Raw genomic sequence first — 23,027 nt, forward strand, 5'->3', positions numbered from 1 at the left:
AGTTAACCTGAGACAGTCTTTGCAAGCTTGAGTACTTTTATTCTTTATAGTGTCGGTAAGGAAAAACTCTCTTGCTCTTTCTTCAAAGGCATCTATGTTTGTAGTGGAAAACTGTATGCACAACTAGCTTTTCACAAGAGTTTCTGAAGTGACCATACATTGGACTAACTAAAATGAAAATATTTTCTATCTCTAGGCAGCTTTCTGAATTGATACATCCAAATTGTCTCTAAGCAGTATTTTACACTTGCTCTGAAAATCTCCTAGGAACATATTTATTTGTGGATAACTGCTGTGCAGCATAAGATGACGCTTCTGTGCTACTCCATATCTGTAGTCCTTTAGAAGCGTATTAAAACAAGTTGAAATTTAATTACATTTTCCCTTTATAAACTTGATGTAAAATGTTATGGTCTTCATGTTGCATGTTTTTGATCCGTTGAGAAAAATTTCTGTTCATGGCCAGATTGTTTAACTTGACATAATCTTTCTGTCATGAAGTGTGCAGTAAAGTAGCCTTTATTTGTAGTGGATGACTGTTGCTGTGAAGTATGATCCAGATGATCACACCATTATTTCTGTTTGTTTAAAGGAAAAAAATAGATGTTTATTCCATGAATTTCAGAGGTTTGTTGTCCACTGCATTATAATTAGCTTGTGCTGGTTATAGTCAATATGTGCTTTACCTAATTTGGAGGGATTTGAATAGGTTGACAACAATGAAAAGGAGCAGCTTGAAGACAAGCATTGTGCAAAATGCCCTGATTCTAGTAGCTCTAAGGGTGATGGGGATATCAAAGCCTGTTTCTTTCATAATAGTAAACGCCAGATTTACTTAGCAAGTGGTCTGGTGCTACGCAGTCACAGAACTCTTCAAATCTGAGAATTCTGATGTATCTGTTGGTTCTGACCCAAACTGGTTACTCAGAGCAACCTAAACATATCAGAGAACTACTTGGTAACTGTACTTGGCTGTGGTATGCAAACTGCAAAATTGCACAGTTAGCATTCAGTAACAGGAACTTAATTATGGCCGAAGCAGTGCTGTCTCAGCCACTTGTGGCTTACTCAATTTGTGCTCATAGGATGAGAAAGCATGAGGGAAAAGACTTAAGGGAAGAGAAATGCTAATTGAAAATAATTTAATTTATTAAATAAAGTCATAAGTACTTTTATAACAAAAGGGGGGTTTTATTATAGAATGCAGTTCTGGAAGGTATACAAACTTTAATTCTGGCCATCAACATTTACAGCAGTAAACCAGTAACCTGGCAGAAAATAGATACTGGGGCTTCAATGTCAGAGATTAAAAGAGCACTTATCCAAAGCTGGTGACTGACTTTAAAACTGTATAGAAAATATCCTAGTTAGCTTGGTATTCAAAGCAATTAATTGTATTAATTGCCTAAATTGGGTCATGTCAATTCCTCCCCCTCAAATTTGCTGAGAGAAAATCAGTGGTCAAGCAGTTAGTATTACAGAATTAAAACCTTGTGATTGAGTCAGGTAATTCCTGTATTTCCTATGAACTCCTGACTGTTTTTTCAGCCCTTCTAACTAACATAAACCACATGAGTACCAGATACACTCATTTAATACAGGAAAGTTGATTGAACAGAATAAAATTTTCATAAACTGCAGATTTACATAGGATGAAGCTACAAGTGCTGTGGTAATCGTAGTGTAGATCAGTCAAGGTAGAAGTCTCTATCCTTGGCTTTTCCATGTGAACTAGATTTCCTTTCTTTAGAAATCATATCCAGCTATTGTGAAATGATGTGGTTGTATGCATATTAAAATGAAAATTAATTATAAATTGGTCATCAAGTCCTTTGCAGTGTGGGATTTGATTTTTCTAATGACTAAAATGCAGGATGAAATTTCAAGGGTGAAATTCTTTTTCATCAGGGTAAGTGTTGTGGAGGGATTCCTTCAGCCGTTACTCTTTGTACAGTAAGCAGACATAATGTATAAAGTTAAGTTGAAAGCACTGCTGTTTGTCCAGCAGCCAGCTGTTCAGTTGTCTTGACACAGGAGTGCCAAATGAATCGTGACTGTCTTCTAAGCCAGTTTTTCCTATTTCTGAGTTATTGGTTTAGGCTCTCTCTCTTGTCAATAAATCAGAAAGGAATCTTCTAAGTTATTAATCTACTGAATATTTTTTGTTTTCCTTATTTAGAAGTTACAATAGGAATTAATGAGAACATAGATATCAGAAGGTGTCTTTCATTCTTTCCTTCAACTATTTGTGATTCACTACTCTTGATGGTACAGATATATTTAGCTCTTAATTTACCCTTAACAATCAGTTATAGACATTCAGCATAAGGAGCTGAGAAAGGGAAATATGCTGTGTTCCTGCCTGCACCCTGAGGAGCCTGCCTCTTAACTAAGAGAATTGGTCCCCTGGAGGCAAGATCCTGCTGAACAGCTGTGAATGTAAGTGGCAGGGGCTTCTGGCCCTTGTTCTGACCTCAGCAGGAGCCAGTTCTGATTCCTGCTGGGGAGAGAGCTCTCCTATTTCTGCAAGAGTCAGCCTCTCTTAGCCCCTGGTGAGCACTGAATTCTTCAGGAATTAGCTGTTGCTGTTTCTCAGCAAGACAGTAGCTGTCAGTCAGTATATTAGGCTTGTGAAAGGTAAAGAAACAGTTTGATTCTTCTTTCCTTGCTAGGCAGTGACATCATCTTCTGAAGAACTTTTGCAGAGAGTGAGCAGCCTCACAAACCTGCATGTTGCTGAGATTTGGTACAATATTGCACCTAGATGACACAGCTCTCCTTCACAGTGGGAGACCTTGCCCCACATTTAGTACAGCAGCAGAGTTTGCTTTTCCCTTTATCCTTCCCCAAAAGTTTTAACACCTTTCATTTCTTAAGGTTTGTATTGATGTGCTTTCTTCCTCACATCTTACTCAAGTGATAGATGGATTTGGGCACAGGAGATGACGATAAGGGGATTTCATAGATGTGTATAAATATCTGAGGGGTGGGTGTCAAGTGGAGGGGGCCAGGCTCTTTTTGGTGGTTCACAGTGATAAGACAAGGAACAGTGAGTTCAAACTTGAACATAGAAGATTTCACCTCAACATGAGGAGAAACTTCTTTACAGTGAGGGTGATGGAGCACTGGAACAGGCTGCCCAGGGGGGTTGTGGAGTCTCCCTCTCTGGAGACTTTCAAAACCTACCTGGATGCATTCCTGTGTGGACTACCCTAGGTGATCCTGCTCTGGCAGGGGGATTGGACCTGGTGATGTCTTGAGGTTCCTTCCAACCTCTGATATACTGTGATAGAAGTGTAAAGGCTGACTGCTCAGGTAGCAGAAACAGAGGAGCTAAGGTGAGGGAGGACAGAAGTAAATTCAAAGGAACACCACTGCTGTAAAGCTGTTAGAAATCTGTCTGCTCTACTGTTTGACACCTGCTCTTTGAGCAAGGTATTTGGCCCTCATATTACCTGTAACAAATCCAATCAAAGAATCATAGGATAATTCATGTTGGAAGGGACCTCAAGCAGTCATGTAGTCCAGTGGGGCCAGTTGTGAGGCCCTGTAATTACTCATGAATTCTGGACACAGTGACTTCTTCTCATAGCATCTTCACTACTTCACTGAAGAAGTGAGAGTATGGGACAAAGGTGAGGGGAAAAGAGTGGAGTGCAGGATAGGCAGTGTATGAATAAATGTGAGTAAAATAAGTTGAAAGAAGGGTAAATGCCATTTTTTTTTTTCTCATGGTTCTGTCATGACAGTGTTTGATATCTTTCTTTCAATCCAGTGATTGTATAACATTGCCTGCTTTCATTTTAGAACAAAAAAACTTCCTAATCTCTGTGATTACGGAAAAGTAGCTTGAAAATATGAATCTCAAGGACTTCAGAATGAGAAGTATGAACATTGTCAGCTTAAAGAAGTAGTAGCTCACGATTTTGGGTTAATCTAGTGTTCTAGGAAAGGTTCTCATACATGATTTTTTTGAAGATGGCTGTTGGCAATATTACAATGTGAAAAACTTTGTGGTTCTAGCAAGTACATACCAGTATGGACAACACTCATTAATTTGAGTACCTACAGAGACTTGATAATCTAGTATCAAAAAGTCTTCCAGTAATGTAAAGACCAGATTAGATGTGCACAAATAGTGTTGGCTGTTTGTATGTCTTTGTTTTCTGTTGGATATTCAGAAGATTTATTTGTTTTGAGGGTCAAAAAACCCAACAGCAAGTAAACAAAACCAAACCAAAAACTTCTGTAAGTAGGACGTAGTTACATTCAGGGAAGCCCAATGTTATTTTTTTATTTATTTCTACTGGCATCTGTTGATCTTGATTTTATTGTTTTTTTTTTTTAAAGGTGACATTCTTTTGTTGCTTAAAGTCCTCTAGTACAAAAAAGGAAGCAGGCCAAATTCCTGCTTAGGTTGTCAAAGGTCAGTTTTCATAGCTGTCTGACCTTTTGAGACTATACCAAGATAGTGTATGTGAGATGAAGGGGGAGGTTTATGCCTGAAATGATAAAGTTATTTTGCAAAGCTTGCCTTAATAAAGAGCAGATTGGATAGTAGGATCATGAGAGACTCCTTTCTGAAAAAAACAATAAAATATGCTCATGGAGTTAGTTGTCTTTCCTGTCCTTTTTGTTGTTGCTCTATATCTGTATGCTTTAAACCATGTATTGTAGTGTTCTCCTAGTCCCTTAACTGCAGCTAAAATATCACTACATTTGATCATAAAAGGCTTTATGTAGTAAAATATAATGTGTACTGTGGGTTTTCTTGTCTGACCTTATCTGTTGGCTTGAAAGTGCATGCTATACATTTTCCAGAAGGATAGTTTATAGGCTTTATTTGGGATGTTATAGGTGGGTTGTTTCTGTTTCCACCCACCCAAATGCTAAGGCCATTGGTTTGAATGTGTGCACAGAAGCAACTTCATGAATATTACTAGCTCTCTCAGGAACATTCACACACTGTTAGGGGTTGGAAGGGACCTCCAGAGATCAGTGAGTCCAACCTGCCTGCCAAAAGCAGGATCACCTAGGGCAGGCTCCTGTTTCTCAGAGAATGAAAAAATCATGATAGATTGTCTTGAGTCATCTGTGTAGGAGAGTTAGGAAGCAGATGATGGCTCACTGCCAATGCTGTTCTACATTAACTATGTTTCCTCTTGAAGTTTTTCAATTCACCTACCAGCTCCTTTTGTACCTTAGGATTCTTTTAATATCATATCCAGAATTAGGGAAAATGATGGTTAACACTGTCCTTCGGTGATATAAGTAGTAAAGCTTAACTTCTAGTTTGAGTTTTGCGTAATATTTTATAGCTGAAAATGATTTACACTTTGAGGGCTTCCTGGCCATGTGCATATGAAAACTTACAAGAATAATTACAAAGAGTCTTTGTAAGTATGAAACGATTCTGTTCTGGCCTAAAATGCTGGTTTGCTGGGTGGGACAGTGTCCTAGTGTCTTGAGAAATACAAGGAGGAAGCTGTATAGAGACCAGGTAAATGTGAAATACAGCATTAGGATATGAGTGAGACTTACTTCATATGGTGCAGTGTAACAACTTGTAGAGAAATAAGTTGAGGATCCCAAAAAGAAGTAGTAGAGACAAAGGAATGGTAGACAAAGTAGTAGCAGAGATGCAGAATTTTTCATTTAAGACTGCACTAACAGGGCTATTACTGCTCAGAGAGGCAATGCATTTGCCATCATCTTGTGTAACGGCATCTTTCTGCTGCACCTTGTAGATATGTCCCTTAAAAAGGCTTGAGCATTTTGTTATTGCAGTGGTCTTTGGAGATCTCTGGCCCCTCTGTCTTATAACTCTTTGAGATTGTCTGCAGAGCCAAAAAGTATATGCTTTCCCTACCTGCAAGGCTGCCTTTTGGGTATGCCTTAGAACAAGGTCTTGGAAAGGCAACAAGATCAGAAGTACAAAAAGAAAAAAAATAAGGTCTTTTGTAGTTGTCTCTGCAATGGAACATAATTTCCAGTGTAGAGCTTTGGCTGCAGAAACATTTGATACCTTGTGACGCTTCCAAGTATAGGTCTTTTTTTGTTTCTGATGATTCTGTTCACTTGCCTTCCAAAATGTGTATCAGGTTTTTGATTTTCATACGTTGCTGCAGGTAAGGCAACCCAGAAATAAATATCTACTTGAAAATTCTGTGCAGCTGTTTTGAGTTAAATCTTTGTTTACTTTTCCATGACAGTGATTTGGAAAATTCACCTGTTGTGCAAATTCATTGTATTAGATTTTAAAGGGAACTAATGTCGAAACAGTAAAAACAATGAAATTATTATTTGATATTTTTGACTGATATTTTCTTTGTCACTGTCAATTTCATCATATTCTGCATTCCACATCATTAAATACTTTTATGACCATATTCAGCAGGTTTTGCATATCTTGAGTATTTTCAGCCTTGCTCCTCAGACTATTCCATGTTTTTATAAGATTTGACAATTTGGCATGTTAAAATTAAATTTTACAATGATTGGTTTTAGCATTAGTCTGTGTCAGACTTCCTTTTTTTTGGATGGGCTTATCATTCACGTTCAGGTGTCCCTTTAATTTTTTTATTATTTTGATTTTCTGGGGTTTTTTCTTAGCAAAGAGAATTCTCAAGATGAACAAGAAAGATAATTGCTAATAAATTGCTTTGTCCTGTATATCAATGTAAAGTAGTAAAAACAAATATACGAGATCCTTTGTCAAAACTACTTGGTGTTAGAAGCCAGCCTTTGAATGCTGCATTCATGTCAGTGTGAAGTGTGATCTCTGGATTTAATGTGCTCAGTGGAGTACAGTCTCTGTAAATAATAGGTGGGCTTCCAGTGACAGAAACTTTTTAGCCTGGCATCACTTGAAACAGACAGACTGAATTATTTCATGAAGCTATGCACCAGTGAGGGAGTTAGGTATAAAGAAAACAGTTTTACCAAGCCTGATGAGTGAAGGGCCAAGGTCAGTGTCATTCTACCATCTAGACTGCCATGAGGAGTTGGTTAGGGACACTTTCCAGTGGTGGTTGTTTTACAGCTACTCTGCAGTAAAAGCCTGCTTTATTCCCAAACCTGAAACCATACTCTGAAGAGAGTAAGTTTTGGATTTTAACTGGGCAAATCCATAACAATTAGGAGATATTCAAGTCCCAGTAGAGGATGTGGTCAGACTTGTCTCTCAACACTCAAACTTCCTTTTCTGGATCCCACACTTGGAGTTACACCCAAGTGTAGTGTAAAAAAACACAAATGCACTATTTGCTGTATTGATTTCAATACTGCTCAAGAAGGATAATTACCTGGTTTGCCTGATCAGAGTTGCCTCCCTCCATTCTTGTAAGAGGGTGAGAGGTAGAGGAGGATGGACATACATTTACCTCTCACATGCCTCTTTACCATTTGATGTATGTATTTCAGGTTGGATCTTTACCTGTAGATGATGCTGAGACTATCTGGCCCATCTCCTACTGCTTAATCTCTCTCCTCTCATGTGGCTATGCAATAGGAGTAGAAAAGAGGTGCTGCTGAAATAGTTCCCTTTTTGAAGGAGGAGAGGAAGGGAGACAGGTCAGTGTTGTTGAAAGGGTGCAGCTGGAAGGTGGCCTCAGGCTGAGAAATGGAGGGCAGATCTTCAACTTTCAGCACTGACCCACACAGATTGACTTAAAGCAGCTGAAGCTGAAGAAGAATATTATTCAAGTAACCAAGGTGACCACTGGACAACAGCAAAGCTATTGTCCTTGCTAATTGTATGTCTTGCAAGATTTAGCAGAGTTCCTTATAAGAAGGCAATATTGTTTCTGACTAGTAAGAATATTTCTTTGTAAATAAATGTCAGCTGATGTGGCATCCTTCATCTGTTTAAATCTGACTCTCCAGCAGAAAAAGGAAAAGGACATTTTTCAAGGTTTTGCCTTGTAGGGCTGAATGTAAGCTACTTTTTCTCCTGTTGTTGATGAAAACATTTAGCATTAATATCACAGGGCTTGAGGAATGCAAAGTGAGCTGTAGTATTTTCAGATGCAGAAGTTTTAGTTAAATTCTTTGCGAGTTTGCTGTGGTGAAGGATTAGTTAGCCTTGCTAACTAACAGTCTCTGCAGGCTATGTCATGGCTTGCTAGCTTTAGGTGATTCTCGCTAGCAAGTGAGATGGAGCAGACAAAAGACCTATTGATTCAAGCTTAGTTTTCTCCATCTTTCCAGGGAATGTGCAGTGCTTGCTGTCTGCACGGTAAGGAAGGATGAAACCTTGTTTGTTGGCGACTATAAAGAGTTAATTTTTAAAGAGGTTTTAAAGGCTATAGGCTAATCTCTTTTTAAAAAAGTATTTATTAATTTGATACTGAGAAGGTTGACTGAGTACAAAGCTGAGTACAAACTAGTGGATATGTTCACAGAATCACAGAATGCCATGGGTTAGAAGGGACCTCGAAAGGTCATCTAGTCCAACCCCCCTGCCAGAGCAGAATCATCTATATCAGAACACACAGGAACACATCCAGGTGTTCAGTATCTCCAGAGAGGAAGACTCTAACCCCCCTGGGCAGCCTGTTCCAGTGCTCTGTCACCCTCACAGTGAAAAAACTCTTCATGTTTCCGTGGAACTTCCTTTGCCTTAGCTTCCACCCATTAACCTTTGTCCTGTCATTGGGCATCACTGAGCAGAGCCTGACTCCATCTTCTTGGCACTCATCCTTTACATATTTATCAACAGTAATGAGGTCACTAATGAATGTTGCTAATAAAACCTTGATTTTTTGATTTGTAGTGACTCCTAGGATCTATTTGGTCAGCTTTGCTCTCTATGAAAACATGGTGGCATTTTTCAGGGAGTGTACTTGGTATATTAATAAATCCCAAGCCTTTCAGAAAAACCTTAGTGTTGGAGAATAAGAACAGAGAAGTTGTATAAGGAACTAAGAGCATTTGCTCGCATGGATTTCTTTGTTTCTGGCCTGGCAGGTGCAGTCTGTCCTTCAGCATTGTGCAGGAAAATAGCTCAGAATGTTTGTGCTAATGCCTGTTGAGAGGCAGGAATTGGAAACAAAATTGTCTGCCTGGTTCCTCTCGCAATTAGGAAGATTGAAGTTGAAAGTGGATATAAGAGAGTGATACAAAAGCTACCTGGGAAAAAAAAAGCATTTACAGCAAATCCCATTAAATTAATTGCAGCAGTTATTTGAGCTATTTGAGCTCAGGAAGCCTTGAATTCTAAAGGCTTTCCTCCAAGGGAGCTTGCAATTTTATATCTCAATTGAGCTGTAAATACTTTTATTATTTGTTTCCACCAAATAGAAAGGATAAAAATTTGTGAAGATTAAAGTTTTGGTTGATATGGAGTTTTTTGTTCATTTGGGGTTTTCTGTTTTGTTTTTGCTTTGGTTTGTTTTTAAGATAATGCTTCTGAGAACTAACCCCTGTTAAAAATGAGTTGCCATGTAAACGAGGACACCGAAACTTAAAAGGCAAATTTTATGTTCAGAACCATTTTTGAGAATAAATTGACTTTTATCTTCACAGTGTATTTCTAAGTAAGGAATTCTGTGTGCTTTCACTGTCTTAAGAGGACAAGACCCTACTGAATTCTGTCAAATAAAAGCCCCTCTGTTTGTTTTTATCATGCTTTTGGAAAACCCATTTTTCTGGTTTTAGCTGAACGTAAAATTTTTATCCAGTGCTGATCAAGAGTTACATCTGTTCTTGCTGTTTGTGCCGCCTGCTGCTGCTGCTGCCTACTAGTTCTGGACCTGCAGTGTCAGTTAGTTGTGTGCCTGCAGTTTCTGAACAATAACTGAGCTAATTTTAAGGTGGTAGCTTTGGTTTTAGCAACATAGGAGCCAAAGAGGTTTTTGGAAGATCAGCTTGCCTTAAACGGAGAGCTGTCATAGCAGTGTTATGTCCAGTCCAAGGTGGACTGTTTAAAGCAAGCTCAGATTCACTTATCTGAGCTGCAGTCACACCTCTTAGAGTTGAGTCATCCTGGTCAGATGCAGATTTTGTGCATCAGCAGCTTCTAGTGAGCTCTAAGGAAGGTGGTTTTGTTGGGAATTCTGGCCTTCCTTGGCTGCTAATATGTTTATCAGGTGAAAGAATTCAAATGTTTCTTGCTGCAGGGGAGGGCATCTGGTAGCTGCTCCTTTGTTTGAGATGAATGACTATTTTATTAAGTACTTCATCAGGTAGAATTGAAATAATTAAAACAAACCTGATTGATAAAACCAGACCCAAGTAGTGGCCTGCATTGTCAAGCTAAAATTCCCTGTTCACTATGCATGTCTTGTCACAGCTGTTTTAGACATGTGATATAGCAGACAAATACAAATTAGATTGCTTGATTATTTTCATTTATTGTTCCAGCAGCCTCAGTTAGATTAAAGCTATGTGCAAGATAGCAGCTGCTTTTTAAAACTCAAACAATCCCTTGTGATTGCATGTGGGCAAGTATATACATATATTTGTACACAGAAAATGTACCTGTGTGATTTGTAGGGGTAGGGTTTTATAGGTAATATCACAATTCCTGTCTGCCTAACAAATTATTTGACCTCAGAAGCGGAATTTTTAGCTAAGACACTGATTTTTTTTCACATGGTGAAATGCCTGCGTCTTCCATTACCTACAGTTAAAACTGCAGGCATTGAGAACATTTGAACATTAGTTTATCAAATGGGAGCAAAAATTAGAAGCAGTCTATGGAGCGTTGAAATAGATACTTGGCATGTGAGGAATTAGAATTTCTCCTTATAGTCTTTTCATAAAAGTTGTGATGGAAAGCCAGACAGGAATAGTCACTTTGAGAACTATCTCCTTGCACACACACTCATTTAAATAAACAATGCTGCTTATTATGAGAAGAGAAAAAAGACAAGAGAAAGAGTACAACTTTTAAAAACAAGTTACTTAAGGAAAGTGTAGAGATGTAATAAATAGGGATTTATTTTGTCAACCTTGCAGTAAGTAGATTTCAGCTCTGTTTTTGGGCATGATTCACAGGTTTGGAATATAATCGGGCTAGAGCATACACCAATTTGATTAATTTATAGTAAGTTTATATAAGGAGATGTTAACAGCAAGAACTGGAGTGGAATTTTTTAGATGTGCTGCAGGTGTAGAGAAGCTCTGCCAAATGCTGGTGAATTTAGGTCAAAGTGGATTGAGATTCCCAAGTGTTCCAGCCAGTTTTTAGTCTTGGCCATAACTATCTTTTGCAATGCTTTGCTGTTACCCATTTAAAATTACCAATGTTGAGAACTGATGATCACTACTTCAGTGTTTTCTCTGCCGTCCCCAGGAAAGATGTCCAGAGACCGGGCTCTGAGGAAGCAGCAGCAGTTGAATAATTTAGTAGCAGTGGTGACAAAGCTGGCTAAGCCTGGAGATGTGATTGTGGATTTTTGCAGTGGAGGGGTAATGTATATTTTTGTTTATGTGGTACAGTTTATTTCAGCTTTTACTGCCTAAGCCAGAAGTACAAGCACTAATGTTTTAGCTGATTTCAAGGGTTCTGTGACTGGTTAGAGGATGCTTATGTTATGAGTTAGCGACTTGAGAAGTGACTCAGGTTTTGTTTGGTTTTGTTTTTACAGGGTCATGTTGGAATAGTTCTTGCTCATGTAATGCCATCATGCCAGGTAAATTCTGAATAAGAAGTACAGATTTTATGAGCTTTTGGTCTCTTGATAATCACCTTTAAAAATGTTGCGTGTAAGGAGAATAAATATCAAGACACACTCGTCTCAGGAGAGGGCTTAAATTTGAAGCATGCAAATTTTTAGCCTGATCCCAAATGTGTGTGGTGCTTTCCTGAGGTGGGGGGAGGTTATAGGAAAAGATAAAATATTTGTAAGCTGATTGATACTGACAAGTATTAAATGCCTTTCACTGTGGTTGGCTTTCCTGCTAATCATTTTTTTGATATCTCAGGCTATGCCACAAGTAATATGGAGGATTTCTCAACTAAATGACCAAGTTTTGTGCTTGTTGGCAATGCTATGCTTTTATTTCTCAGTTGTCTTTTGTCTTATTTTCTCCTATGTTTGAAACCTAGGTGGTGCTCATAGAAAATAAGGAGTTGTCTCTGATCCGTGCTAAAGAGAGAAGTGATGAACTAGGTTTAAACAATATTTGGTTCATTCAAGCCAATTTGGACTATTTTAATGGGACTTTTAATATTGGGGTAAGTGATTATAATTTTTCAACTTCAGAACTTTCATATCTGGTTAATTACTCTCAAAACAACTAAAATATCTAAGAGAATGCCCTGAGAGGTAGGTATTTTTGATGCTATGAGAAACACCCTTTCTACATTAATCCATATTGTTAGTTTTGTACTTATTATTTGTTTCAAATTGGCATCACTTTTATATTACATGAATGAAGAGAGGTGTCTACTCCAATCACACAAAAATGAGGGCTGCCTGACCATGTTCATGAAAATGTGGGGTAGATTCTTGGTTTAATCAGGTTGTTTTGAAATTAGTGGTTCATTAATGGATGTAATAATTTGAAGATAGGAAGAAAGTATTACTGTTGCTCAAATTAAGCCTGAATACAATAAAACGAGATGAGAAGTGTAGTTAGGTGACAGTAAAACTATATAAAGATAAAGCAAACCACTCAAGAGTATGCAGTTTAGAACTGAAAAGGAGCTATCATGACAGAGAATGTTATACTGATGATGTACATGTGTGTTCAATGCATAACTTCAGGCAGAATGATTTCAGTTTTGTAAAATTCATGCTGAGCACTCCTGTTGTAGTCAACAGGTGACAACCTGACACCCAGTTAACCATAAATGAGCAGACCACAGCAGGAATCTTTTTCTGCAGGAGCAAAATGGGTGATTTGAAAACTGATTCAAAGCATCTGTGTTAGACCCTGAAAGCAAATCAGATTAATGTCCTCTTCAGAATTCTGCAGCCCTAGGGAAAAGTAAGGCATAAATAGTCCCTTGTAACTGTAAAAATTCCTGTCTTGTTTCATGCTCTGTTAACAGAATAAGAACTTTTGCAGTAAGCCCTAAGCTTTCAGCGTGAGTCAGACTGTTCTTTAAATCATCCATCCAAGGGCCTGTTTCAGCTGTAGCTGAGGATATTTAAAGCTGAAGGTTTATGGCACATGAACAGTACTGTTTTAACTGTTTGGTTTATTTAATAAAAGAAATTAAATACAGTGCAGAAGAAAGAGGAGAGGATAAATTATTTTAGCCTGGTCCTTCCAAGTGTAAATCTCAAAATCTCTGGCTTTATTTTCTGTGCTACATTGTCATAGACACTTCAGTGGATGAACTAGAGATCTGTTTCAAAAACGCATGATCTTATGAATAATCTATTGAATTCTATGTATGAAATGTGTCGTAGTTTTTCAGTGAAATGAGTCGCCAGTTCTGTGATCATTGGAGCTCCTGTCTACATTTATGGAGCCTGTTTTTAAAGTTAATACTAAGTGAAATACCTCCGTGGAGCTTTCATTTTTGAAAAGTGGTATATTTGTAGAATCATATCAGTTTGGTTGGAAAATACCTGTAAGATCATCAAGTCCAGCTGTTAACCCAGACCTGCCAGTTTACCACTAAACCATGTCCCTCAGCACCACATCTATATGTCATTTAAATGCTTTCAGGAGTGGTGGCTCCATCACTTACCTGGGCAGCTGGTCCAGGACTTAACCACTCTTCCAGTGAAGAAATTTTTCCTAATATTCCATCTACACCTCTCCTGATGCAGCTTTGTGCTGTTTCCTCTCACCCTATTGCTTCATACTTGCAGAAAAGAACACCCACCTCCATCCAACCTCCTTTTGGTAGTTGTAGAGAGTGATAAGGTCTTCACTCAGCCTTTTTTCTCTAGGTTGAACAACCCCAGTTCCTTCAGGTATTCCTCACAAAGCCTGTTCCAGACCCTTCACCAGCTTCAGTGTCCTTCTTTGCACATGCTCCAGCAATTCAAAGTCTTTATTGGGCTGAAAACTGAACACAGTATTTGAGATGCAGCCTCATAAGTGCCAAGTACAGGGGCACGGTCACTTCCCTGGTCCTGCTGGCCACACTATTGCTGAAATAGGCCAAGATGCTGTTGACCTTATTTGCCACTTGAGCACACCACTAGCTGGCTGTTGTCCAACACTTCCAGATCCTTTTCTGCCAGGCAGCTTTTTAGCCACTCTGCCCCAAGCCTGGAGCATTGCATGGGGTTGTTGTGACCCAAAGGGCTGGCGTTTGGCCTTATTAAACCTCATTGGCCTTAGCCCAGACAGCCAGCCTGTCTAAATCTCTCTGCAAAGCCTCTCTACTCTCAAGCAGATCAACACTCTTGCCTAACATGGTATCATCTGCAAACGTACAGACAGAGCACTCAATCCCCTCATGCAGATCACTGATAAAGATATTAAGGAGAACAGGCCCCAATACTGAACCCTGGGGGACACCACTAGTGACCAGCTGCCAAATGAATTTAACTTCACTTACAACTCTCTGGGCCTAGACATTCTCCCTTTTTAAATTTTTGTGAAAGGGAGAATAATGCTGGGTCAAGGGTTGGACTGGGTGATCTTTGAGGTCCCTTCCAACTGGATCTGTTTTGTGATATTCTGTATGTCAGAAAAATTCACTTGGAAATTCTTCCATTCCCAGGCCTGTGATTTCAGTGTCTTTGACCTGACTCTGTAATCTATTCTACTAACAAACCTGCAGCTTTCCCATTTTGGGAGACCAGTATCAATCTCAGCTTCAGAGTTAGTTTGTATCATACCATACATAATTCATTCTTCAGGTTGTGCTCATTAACTCAGAATTAGCTTTCCTCTGCAGCCACATGTAAGACAAGAGCTGGCTGGTTTTCTGACTAGTAGCATGAGTGTTTAGTGTGTTGGAAGACAGATAACATGGAGTTTATCTGCCTTTGTATCATGATGTCATAAACGTTGGACTGATAGAAAAATGACAATGTAATACCATAATGCATGGATACACACAAAATTTGGGAATGCATCGTTTCTAAACCTTTCTTCTGAGGCTTACAAGGCTGTGCATTCATCGCATGACTTCATTTTCAGTAAAACATTACAATGTAAATGTGAGGGCAGACATGATGACAAGAAATTAGCTGGTTACAGTATTTGAAATATAAAGAGCTACAGAAAAATGAATGTGGCAGAAGTTGTCATCTCTCTGCTTCTGGTATTAGTTTAAAACATGTTTATATGCATTATAGTTACTTTGATAGCAAATCTTTTTTTACTTATCTGTTATCTGCCAGCAAAAGCAGCTTAAAATCAACGTGTCGACCATTTCTCTTTTACTCCACAAAGTTTCTGCCCTTATGAATTGCTGGGGTAGTGAAGATCAAGCTTGTGAAGCAGCGCCTGAGTGCCAAACATTGTGGTGCATTGTACTATTACGTGTAGTGCAACTACCAACCACAAAGTTAAAGCTTCCAAACATTTGCCTGCAGTGTTGACTGACATGCCAACACTCAGAGAGCTCTTTGAGATCTTGGCTGGTTTTAGTATTTCTGTAATTCTCACAGTTATCTCAGCTAATGTGTGAGAACAAGTTAAAAAGTTTAAGTTTTGGTTGGGGGATGAGGTGTGTATTTTTGGGGGTGTTGAGCTCTTTTCTGTTTAAGGTCATGGAAGTGAATGTAAGGTTTCATGAAACGTGCTTTTCCCTTCACTTTTCTGTGTGCACCAGGGTGTTCTGAGAAGCTTTAGCATCAGAGGACTAGTACAGGGTAATGATCTTACACTGCAGTAGCTCTGTTGTTCTCTTCAGGGGCCACTTCATTTTCCTGTGTCTAGAGATGTATGGATTTGTGAACCAAATGGATTATCAGCATTAGTCCTCGCTTTTAATTTTGTTTCAGTGAGTTTAACGTATAGGGTATCCTGAGAAAGCCATCTCAAATTTTGTATTTATTTGCTTAACTAAATTGATTCTGAAAAACCCAAAGAAGAAATTAATTGGTGTAAAAGTTCATGCAAGCTCAGCTGAGCTACTGGTTTGATCTGTTGCTGTTGTAAGGTCTCTTTTTCAAACGTGCAAGCAAAGCACTGGTCTTTGTTTTCTGCTTGGATAGATGAGGAAGTAATATAATTTTATTCCATGACAGTCTAATAATAGTTATGATTTTAAGAATCTATTTCTGATGTAAAAACAGTTTTATAGGTGTTTTTAATTTTATATGGACAGAAAGCTTTTGCATTGTGAAATTATTTTTGTGTTAATTTTTAGTGTTCTGCCTGAGACAAGAACATTTCTTACCATCTGTATTCACTTACACTCAGTTGATGATTAATGGTCTGCTTAGCTGAGCTTACATCAACCAGTCTGCAAACAAAAACCTCTTTGTTTTAACTTATATCTGAGAGCAAAGTTTTTTATCTTCCAATTTCTGTACCTTGAAAAACATCTCTGAACCCTAAAATCCGAGCTTTGCAGTTTTAAACCTTTTTTGTAAGTTGTCAAGAACAACCAGAGAAAACAGTACAGTTTTCAAGATCTGCAGTGCTGCATAAAATGAAAAATGTACCTCAAAAATGTCCTTGTTTCAGTGAAAACAGAGCAGTATGTAAACACCAAACCTGCTCTTTAAGTTACTGAGCACAGGAAAGAAGGAAGAGAAGGTAATAGCTTCTTTTGAGATGGCCCATTTGGTGTCACAGGTATTGATTAGGAGAGAGCTGTGCGGCTTCCTTTGCAGTATATTGTGTGCAGCAGTAAGGGAATTTGGGTGCAACCTGTGTGCTCTCCAAATACACATCCATGATTGCAGGTACCTCTTCTGATCAAGTGGCATTCTGGGTTTAGATCAAGAGCTAAGAAGAGAATAAGGAGGAGAACAAAAAAAAAAAGGCAGGGCAAGTTGTACTTGACACTTTCCTTTTTTGTGTTTGTTTTCCAATACTTTACAATCAAATGATTAAAATGTATGTGTAAATGTTGTCCTTTAAACATGACCTTCAGGTATATCTGCTACTTTCTCTTAATGCTGAATTGAAATCCCATTTTGAAATAGTTCATTCTTCTAAGTCTTTTTTGCTTGATGAAAATTTTTGGCTAATTACCATAGTAGTTCTTCTTTGACTATTTTTCTGGAGCTTCATTTTTAATTATTTGATATCAAAGTGCAGGGCACCTACCTTTTAAGTGCTTCTGGTCAGTGACCCTTATGTTAGTGTTGGTGGTTCCCCTGTTAATGGAATAGGCCATAAATTTTCCTTAGCCATAATGGGAAGAAGAGGAAGGAAATACTGAGGAATTAAGGACTAGGCCTTTGGCATAACAGTTTACATAGCAGAAAAATCCTCATACGTTTAAGTAATTCAGTTAACCAAAAAATCCCCACTGCAACAGGATTTTGTTTAGAATGTTACTGTAAAGAATTTGCTTATTTCTTTTTTCCTTTGTTTTTAACACTCTAGGTGGCTCTGCATGCATGTGGTGTGGCAACAGACATGGTGATTGAGCACTGTATCAAGGCACGGGCAGCCTTTGTCATCTCCCCTTGTTGTTATGGCTTCATTCAGAACACAGTGAAGTTTAAATATCCACGAAGGTAAAGCTAATAAGATAGGCCTTAAAATACTAACTTAAATAAAGGTAGAAAGTACTAAAATGAGAAGAGAACCATACAATGTTAGGAATTGGAAGGGACCTCTTAGAGATAGAATCCAACCCCCCTGCCAAAGCAGGAAAGCCTAGGGCAGGTTTCACAGGAGCACATCCAGGTGGGTTTTGAAAGTCTTCAGAGGAGGAGACTCCACAACCTTTCTGGGCAGCCTATTCAGCGTTCAGTCACCCTCACCATAAAGAAGTGTCTCCTCATGTTGAGGTGGGACCTCCTGTGTTCCAGCTTGTATCTGTTGTTCCTTGTCCTATCACTGGGCACCACCGAAAAGAGACTGGCACCTTCATCTTGAAACCCACTCCTCAGATATTTATGGACATTGATAAAATCCCCCCTCAGCCTTCTCTTCTCAAGACTAAACAGCCCCAGGTGTGTCAGTCTTTTTTCGTAGGAGGAGGTGTTCAAGTCCCACAATCATCCTCATAGCTCTCCATTGGCTCTCTGTTGGACTCTCTCCAGCAGATCCCTGTCTATCTTGAATTGGGAAGCCCAAAACTGGACACAGTATTCCAGGTGTGGTCTCACCAGGGCAGAGCAGACGAGGAGGAGAGCCTCCCTAGACCTGCTGGACACTTTTCTTGATGTGCCTCAGGAGACCATTGGCCTTCTTGGACACAAGGGCACATTGCTGTCCCATGGGTAACTTTTTCATGGAACTGCTTTCCAGCAGGACAGCCCCTAATCTGTACTGGTGCCTGGTGTTATTCCTCTCCAGATGCAGGGCTTCACACTGAATTAATCAGCTGAAGATAATTGCAAGTGTCCTGGCTAAACTGGTTCACAGTTACAATGAAAGCGTTTCCTTCTGTTTCTCTTTGGCAACCAATCCTGAAAAGGAAACAGATTGGTAATTCTGGATTATTTTTTCTGGATTTCTCTACACATAGTCCAGAACACTTTATGCTATTGAAGTAGTACATACAGTATATGGGAATCAATGTAATATCCAGGCCTGTTACCTTGAAATCACAAAGTTAATAGAAAACTCATGAAAATCACTGTAAGAAGGGTAATTGACATTTTAATGTTGGCAAAAGATGTAAGCAATCAGCTTAAATAAATGGGTCTGCTTTATACCACAGTTTACTGCTTGTAAAATCTCTTCTGATTTATGCCTAAGTAGAGACAAGCCCTCCTGTATTTCAGTTCATTTTTTTAATACCTTGGGCTGTACATATTTTGTCTTCAAATCTGCAATTTTGAAGATACTTAGATATCTTAGGCTTAAGAATGTTAATGCCTTTGATATAAATAAAATATAGAAGGTAAGCATAAAGTGGAAGAAGATAAGAGGCTAACAGCTTTCTGAGGCAGAACTAGAAGGGGGAGGAGAGTTGTGGGTTCTTTTTCATAAAGCTGAGCTTTGCATTTTGGATGCTCAAGATGAATCAAACGCAATTCTACTAGGAATTACAGCATTGTCTTACAAATGTATTTCCTTAAATAAGAAACTGAAGCATGCTTTCTTAAAAGCAATCTACAAATCTTAAAAAAAACCTTATGCATCCATGTTACATATTTTTTTGTTTCTCTAATAATACCAAAATATGCTGTTACAGAAGTGCTTGGAGAATAAATATTTAGGATTTGTTGATATGATAAACTTTGCACTTAACAGCATTTTCTTAGTCAATTTGGGTTCTTCTGTGTTGTTCTGTCCCTTCTTTTTTCTCCTGTGACAGAATAAAACAAGTACTCTTGAAGATGCAATAATGTTTTAAACCTAAAACTAGCAGGCATGTGTCTTTTCTTTGTTGACTTGGTTTAAAATGGACTTGAGGCTCTTTAGCTTTTGACCAGTTACAGTTTTAGATTATGAAGACTGGAAAACCTCCCTATGTTTCAAAACTTCCCTTGCTGTAGATGCTGCAAGACTGTAAATTATGGCTTTGTATTTGCTAAAATTTTGAAACTTAATATCATAAGGCAGTTTAGAAAATTTTCAGGTCTAGCTTGAGCTATGTTTTGAAGTTTGCTTTTTTTTTCTTTTTTTTTTTTGATATGATCATAAAAGATGATAGCCTGTCCACTTCCTCCTATTGCCTACCTACTCAGTTCCACCTTACTTTTGTGGTCCAAACAAAATACATGTCTAGAGGTTGTCTACATGTAATTTAAAGTATTTCTGTGACAATGTGGAAACACCAGGAAATCTGTCTTACCACTTTACAATGATTTAAAGAGAATTTTAATCAATAGTAAAATATACATATGTAAACAAAAGACAATGCCAAATATACTCTTCTTTTTTTTTTAATGAACTAGAATTGTAATGGTCTCTGGTTTTTGTTGAATGCCTTTATGGAGGATACAGGTATTGATTAATTGATTTGTTTAATATGTGCTCGAGTATGTGATGCTTCTGTTTTGCACCTCTGCTTTTTTACATATTAATTGAATTGGTCTTTTTTTTTTTTTTCCAGTCACCAGTTCAAAGAAATTTTGTCCTACAAGGTATGTAAAAAGAATGGGGGGGGGCGGGGCGGAGGGGGGGGTGTCGAGAGGATTATGTGCAGATTCCTGCATTTTTCCACATCATCTTAGGATATATAAGTGGTTATCTGTTAATTTCAAGGTGTGGCAGTTTTGGGGCTATGCCTAGAAAATTTTCCAGAGATCTTGAACAGAAAGTAGTAAATGTAAATAAATTACCATTGGATGCAAAAGGGAAAATAACGAAGCATGTTATGTGAAATGTTAATTAGTAGTGCAGATGTCATTGTGCTGCTTTTTCTCCACCATCTGTTTTTTTCCACTTTTTTTTTCTTCAGTAAAATCAAAGTACAAGCAAGCCATTCCTAAGATGCCTTAATGTGTATCAGTTAATGATTGCAGGATACCAATTTATTTACATCTTAAACACAACTATTTATACTGTGGTGATGTCTGATCATTTTTTTAGGTGAAATGTTTGCTTTTATAGATATAATTCTCTACGAAGCATTAGATTTCTCCCTCTAATTTATGTCTAGAACACTGCGCATAGTGAATAGGAAGAGGTTAATACTCACCAGCAAGAATTTTATACAGTATGTTTTAAAGACATTACTCAGAATTATTTCAATAGTAGTCACCCCTGCGGAGTCTAGATTTGTGTGGAGATAGTTTGAGAGAAAAGGGAGAGGAAGAATCAATGATGCATACAGAACAAAGGTGTATATATAACAGATAAGAGGGGAGTGAAAAAGGACAAGATCAGAGAGGTGGACAGCAGACAACTAGTGCTGATCTGCATTTCAACTAGTTAGAGATGAGCAACCAAAAACTGGAAGGTTAGGTGCATTTAACGTAGAAAAGAAAACGTTTCCATTTGAGAAAAGCAATGCTATACAGGAGCATACTACTAAGTTTACATGTCAAATCCTAGAGAAGAGTCTTCATGTTTACAATAAGAAAATAAATTTTGGAGATGCATAATCCATTGTAACAGAAATATGAGAGGAATAGTGTTTGTAATATCCACGTTTTTCTGGGATGGTAAAAATGCTTAATGTAAGAGGAAAGTGGGTATTGCCCTTTCTAATCCTCAAGTAAGAGAAGGCATTTAAAAAATTCAAAAAATCTCCATCCAACTTCTGTGGGAAGTTCAGTTATCTGGTAATAAACTCATCTTCATGACAGTCTGGTCTATGTACACTTTACTAATTTGCATGGAAATAAACTTCCATAGGTTGAGATGGTACAAATGACACAGTGGATTTGGACCTGCCATTTTATTTTCCCTTGATTACCATTCTTTTTAACACATTTATATCTTTGTAACACATGATGGTGAGGAACTCAGAGTTCAGTTCAGAAAATGTTTGTTTACTAATATATTATTAAAAGTAATCTTGTTGACAGTACAGAGGGAGAAGGTGACAATGATAAAGTTAAGGATGCCTAGATTAGGATAGTGTGTATAATATTAAAAAAATCTGTGAATTTTTCTCTTATTCTGTTAATCTATGGAAACTGTAGAAGTTCTAGCATTTTATTAGTAGTGGTATAGAAGCGCACAGGGGTCAAGGACAATGCTGAAAAATACGGCTGCTCTTAATGTAAGGGTCTGTACAAAAGGTCTAGGCTGGTTGGTGCCTCAAATAATCCTAATTATAAATAACCTTTGTTATACAGCTAGCTATATGCGTTTTTATATTTCATATTAATAAATTGTTACAGGTTATTGGCTTGTAGCCAAAGCTGCCATGTGTTAGCCAGACGTTGTATCTGTCACCCCCCTCCAGTTCCCATTTTAAATTCATTTCTCTTATCTTTCATTTTAGTGAGATCTAAAAAGACAACCAGGAGTCTGGCAATTCTGAAACTTTTCTGATGAGAACATTATGCTGTAAATCATTAGTTTATAACTGCAAAGAATAAGGTCATGATAGCTGCAGATTTCTACTATGATATGTTTTGAGACTCTTATTTGCAAAGACACTCTCTCTGTAGGAGAATTGGAAAGTAAAACTGAAAAACTTTGCACAAAGAGCTTTGGAAACTTCACAGGCATTAAGGATGTGGGTGTTCTAGTGAGCAAGTCAGCTGTTTATGCACACACATGTTTTGGACAGTTTATAATTACTAATTTCATTATTTTTTGAATGCTTTTCTTATTACTGCCAACAGGGAATGTGACAGTTTAATTACTGAGTCATAGAGTGATGATGTAGTTGAAAAGTTTAACTTTTTGGATCATCTCTTTATGAAGCCAAGGCTTTAGTCAGTCTAGATGTTTAGGTTAAATGTCAAGGCTTACCTTGGCTCTGGTGTAGTTGGGTTAGCTGAGAACCTGACATTGCAAAAAGTCAGTTTGTGTTAGATGCCTGCGGGCTGGAAGGGTTTCTGTGTTAGTGTGAATCTTTGCCCTCTCCTCTGACTCCCTTTTTCCACCCCCAAGCTTCCCATCACATTGCCTGTGGCTTTCATTCTACTCCATTCACCAGTAGTCACATCTGGGTTTAATATTTTCAGCTCTTTCGTATTACAAAATTAGCCGTACCTGAACTGACCTGAACTGACTGGTCATAACACATTTAAATCCTAAACATGTTATAATATGTTCTGGTTTGGCTGGCATGTTCCCTATCGAGCTGTGAGCTGAAAAACCTTCATGTGAGTGAGCTGTACTAGGAAACAAATATCCCTGCCTCAAGATACTGTAAATCTATGAGTAACATTTGAAAAATTAAGTAGCAATAGTGTAGCAAAGTAGCAAGTATGTAGGCAAACTTTCTTCTCATCAAATGTCTATTAAATTTAGGATTTGGATGGACTATACTGTGAAGGGAGTTACCATCTTGGTTTAATATGAAGATAGGATTTCATTTCTGTTTGTAGTGAAATGAAGACACTTGGATGTTTAGGTCCATCTAATAAAAAGTTTGAGTAAATCTCCTTACTTCAGAATACTGA

The 23,027-nt window shown here is 38.0% G+C and overlaps 1 protein-coding gene across 1 annotated transcript in view; it reads left to right on the top strand.

The window, feature by feature from the left end:
- The window catches only part of GSTCD (glutathione S-transferase C-terminal domain containing), a 55,169-nt gene that overhangs the window by 26,153 nt on the left and 5,989 nt on the right, over positions 1–23,027 (top strand). Inside the window, exons 5-9 of the mRNA XM_054382965.1 lie at positions 11,297–11,412; positions 11,592–11,636; positions 12,053–12,181; positions 17,425–17,558; positions 20,054–20,084. Coding sequence (XP_054238940.1) covers positions 11,297–11,412; positions 11,592–11,636; positions 12,053–12,181; positions 17,425–17,558; positions 20,054–20,084 — 455 coding nt within the window. The remainder of the gene's footprint in view (positions 1–11,296; positions 11,413–11,591; positions 11,637–12,052; positions 12,182–17,424; positions 17,559–20,053; positions 20,085–23,027) is intronic.

This window comes from Indicator indicator, chromosome 8 (genome assembly GCF_027791375.1).
Source record: "Indicator indicator isolate 239-I01 chromosome 8, UM_Iind_1.1, whole genome shotgun sequence".
NCBI lineage: Eukaryota > Metazoa > Chordata > Aves > Piciformes > Indicatoridae > Indicator > Indicator indicator.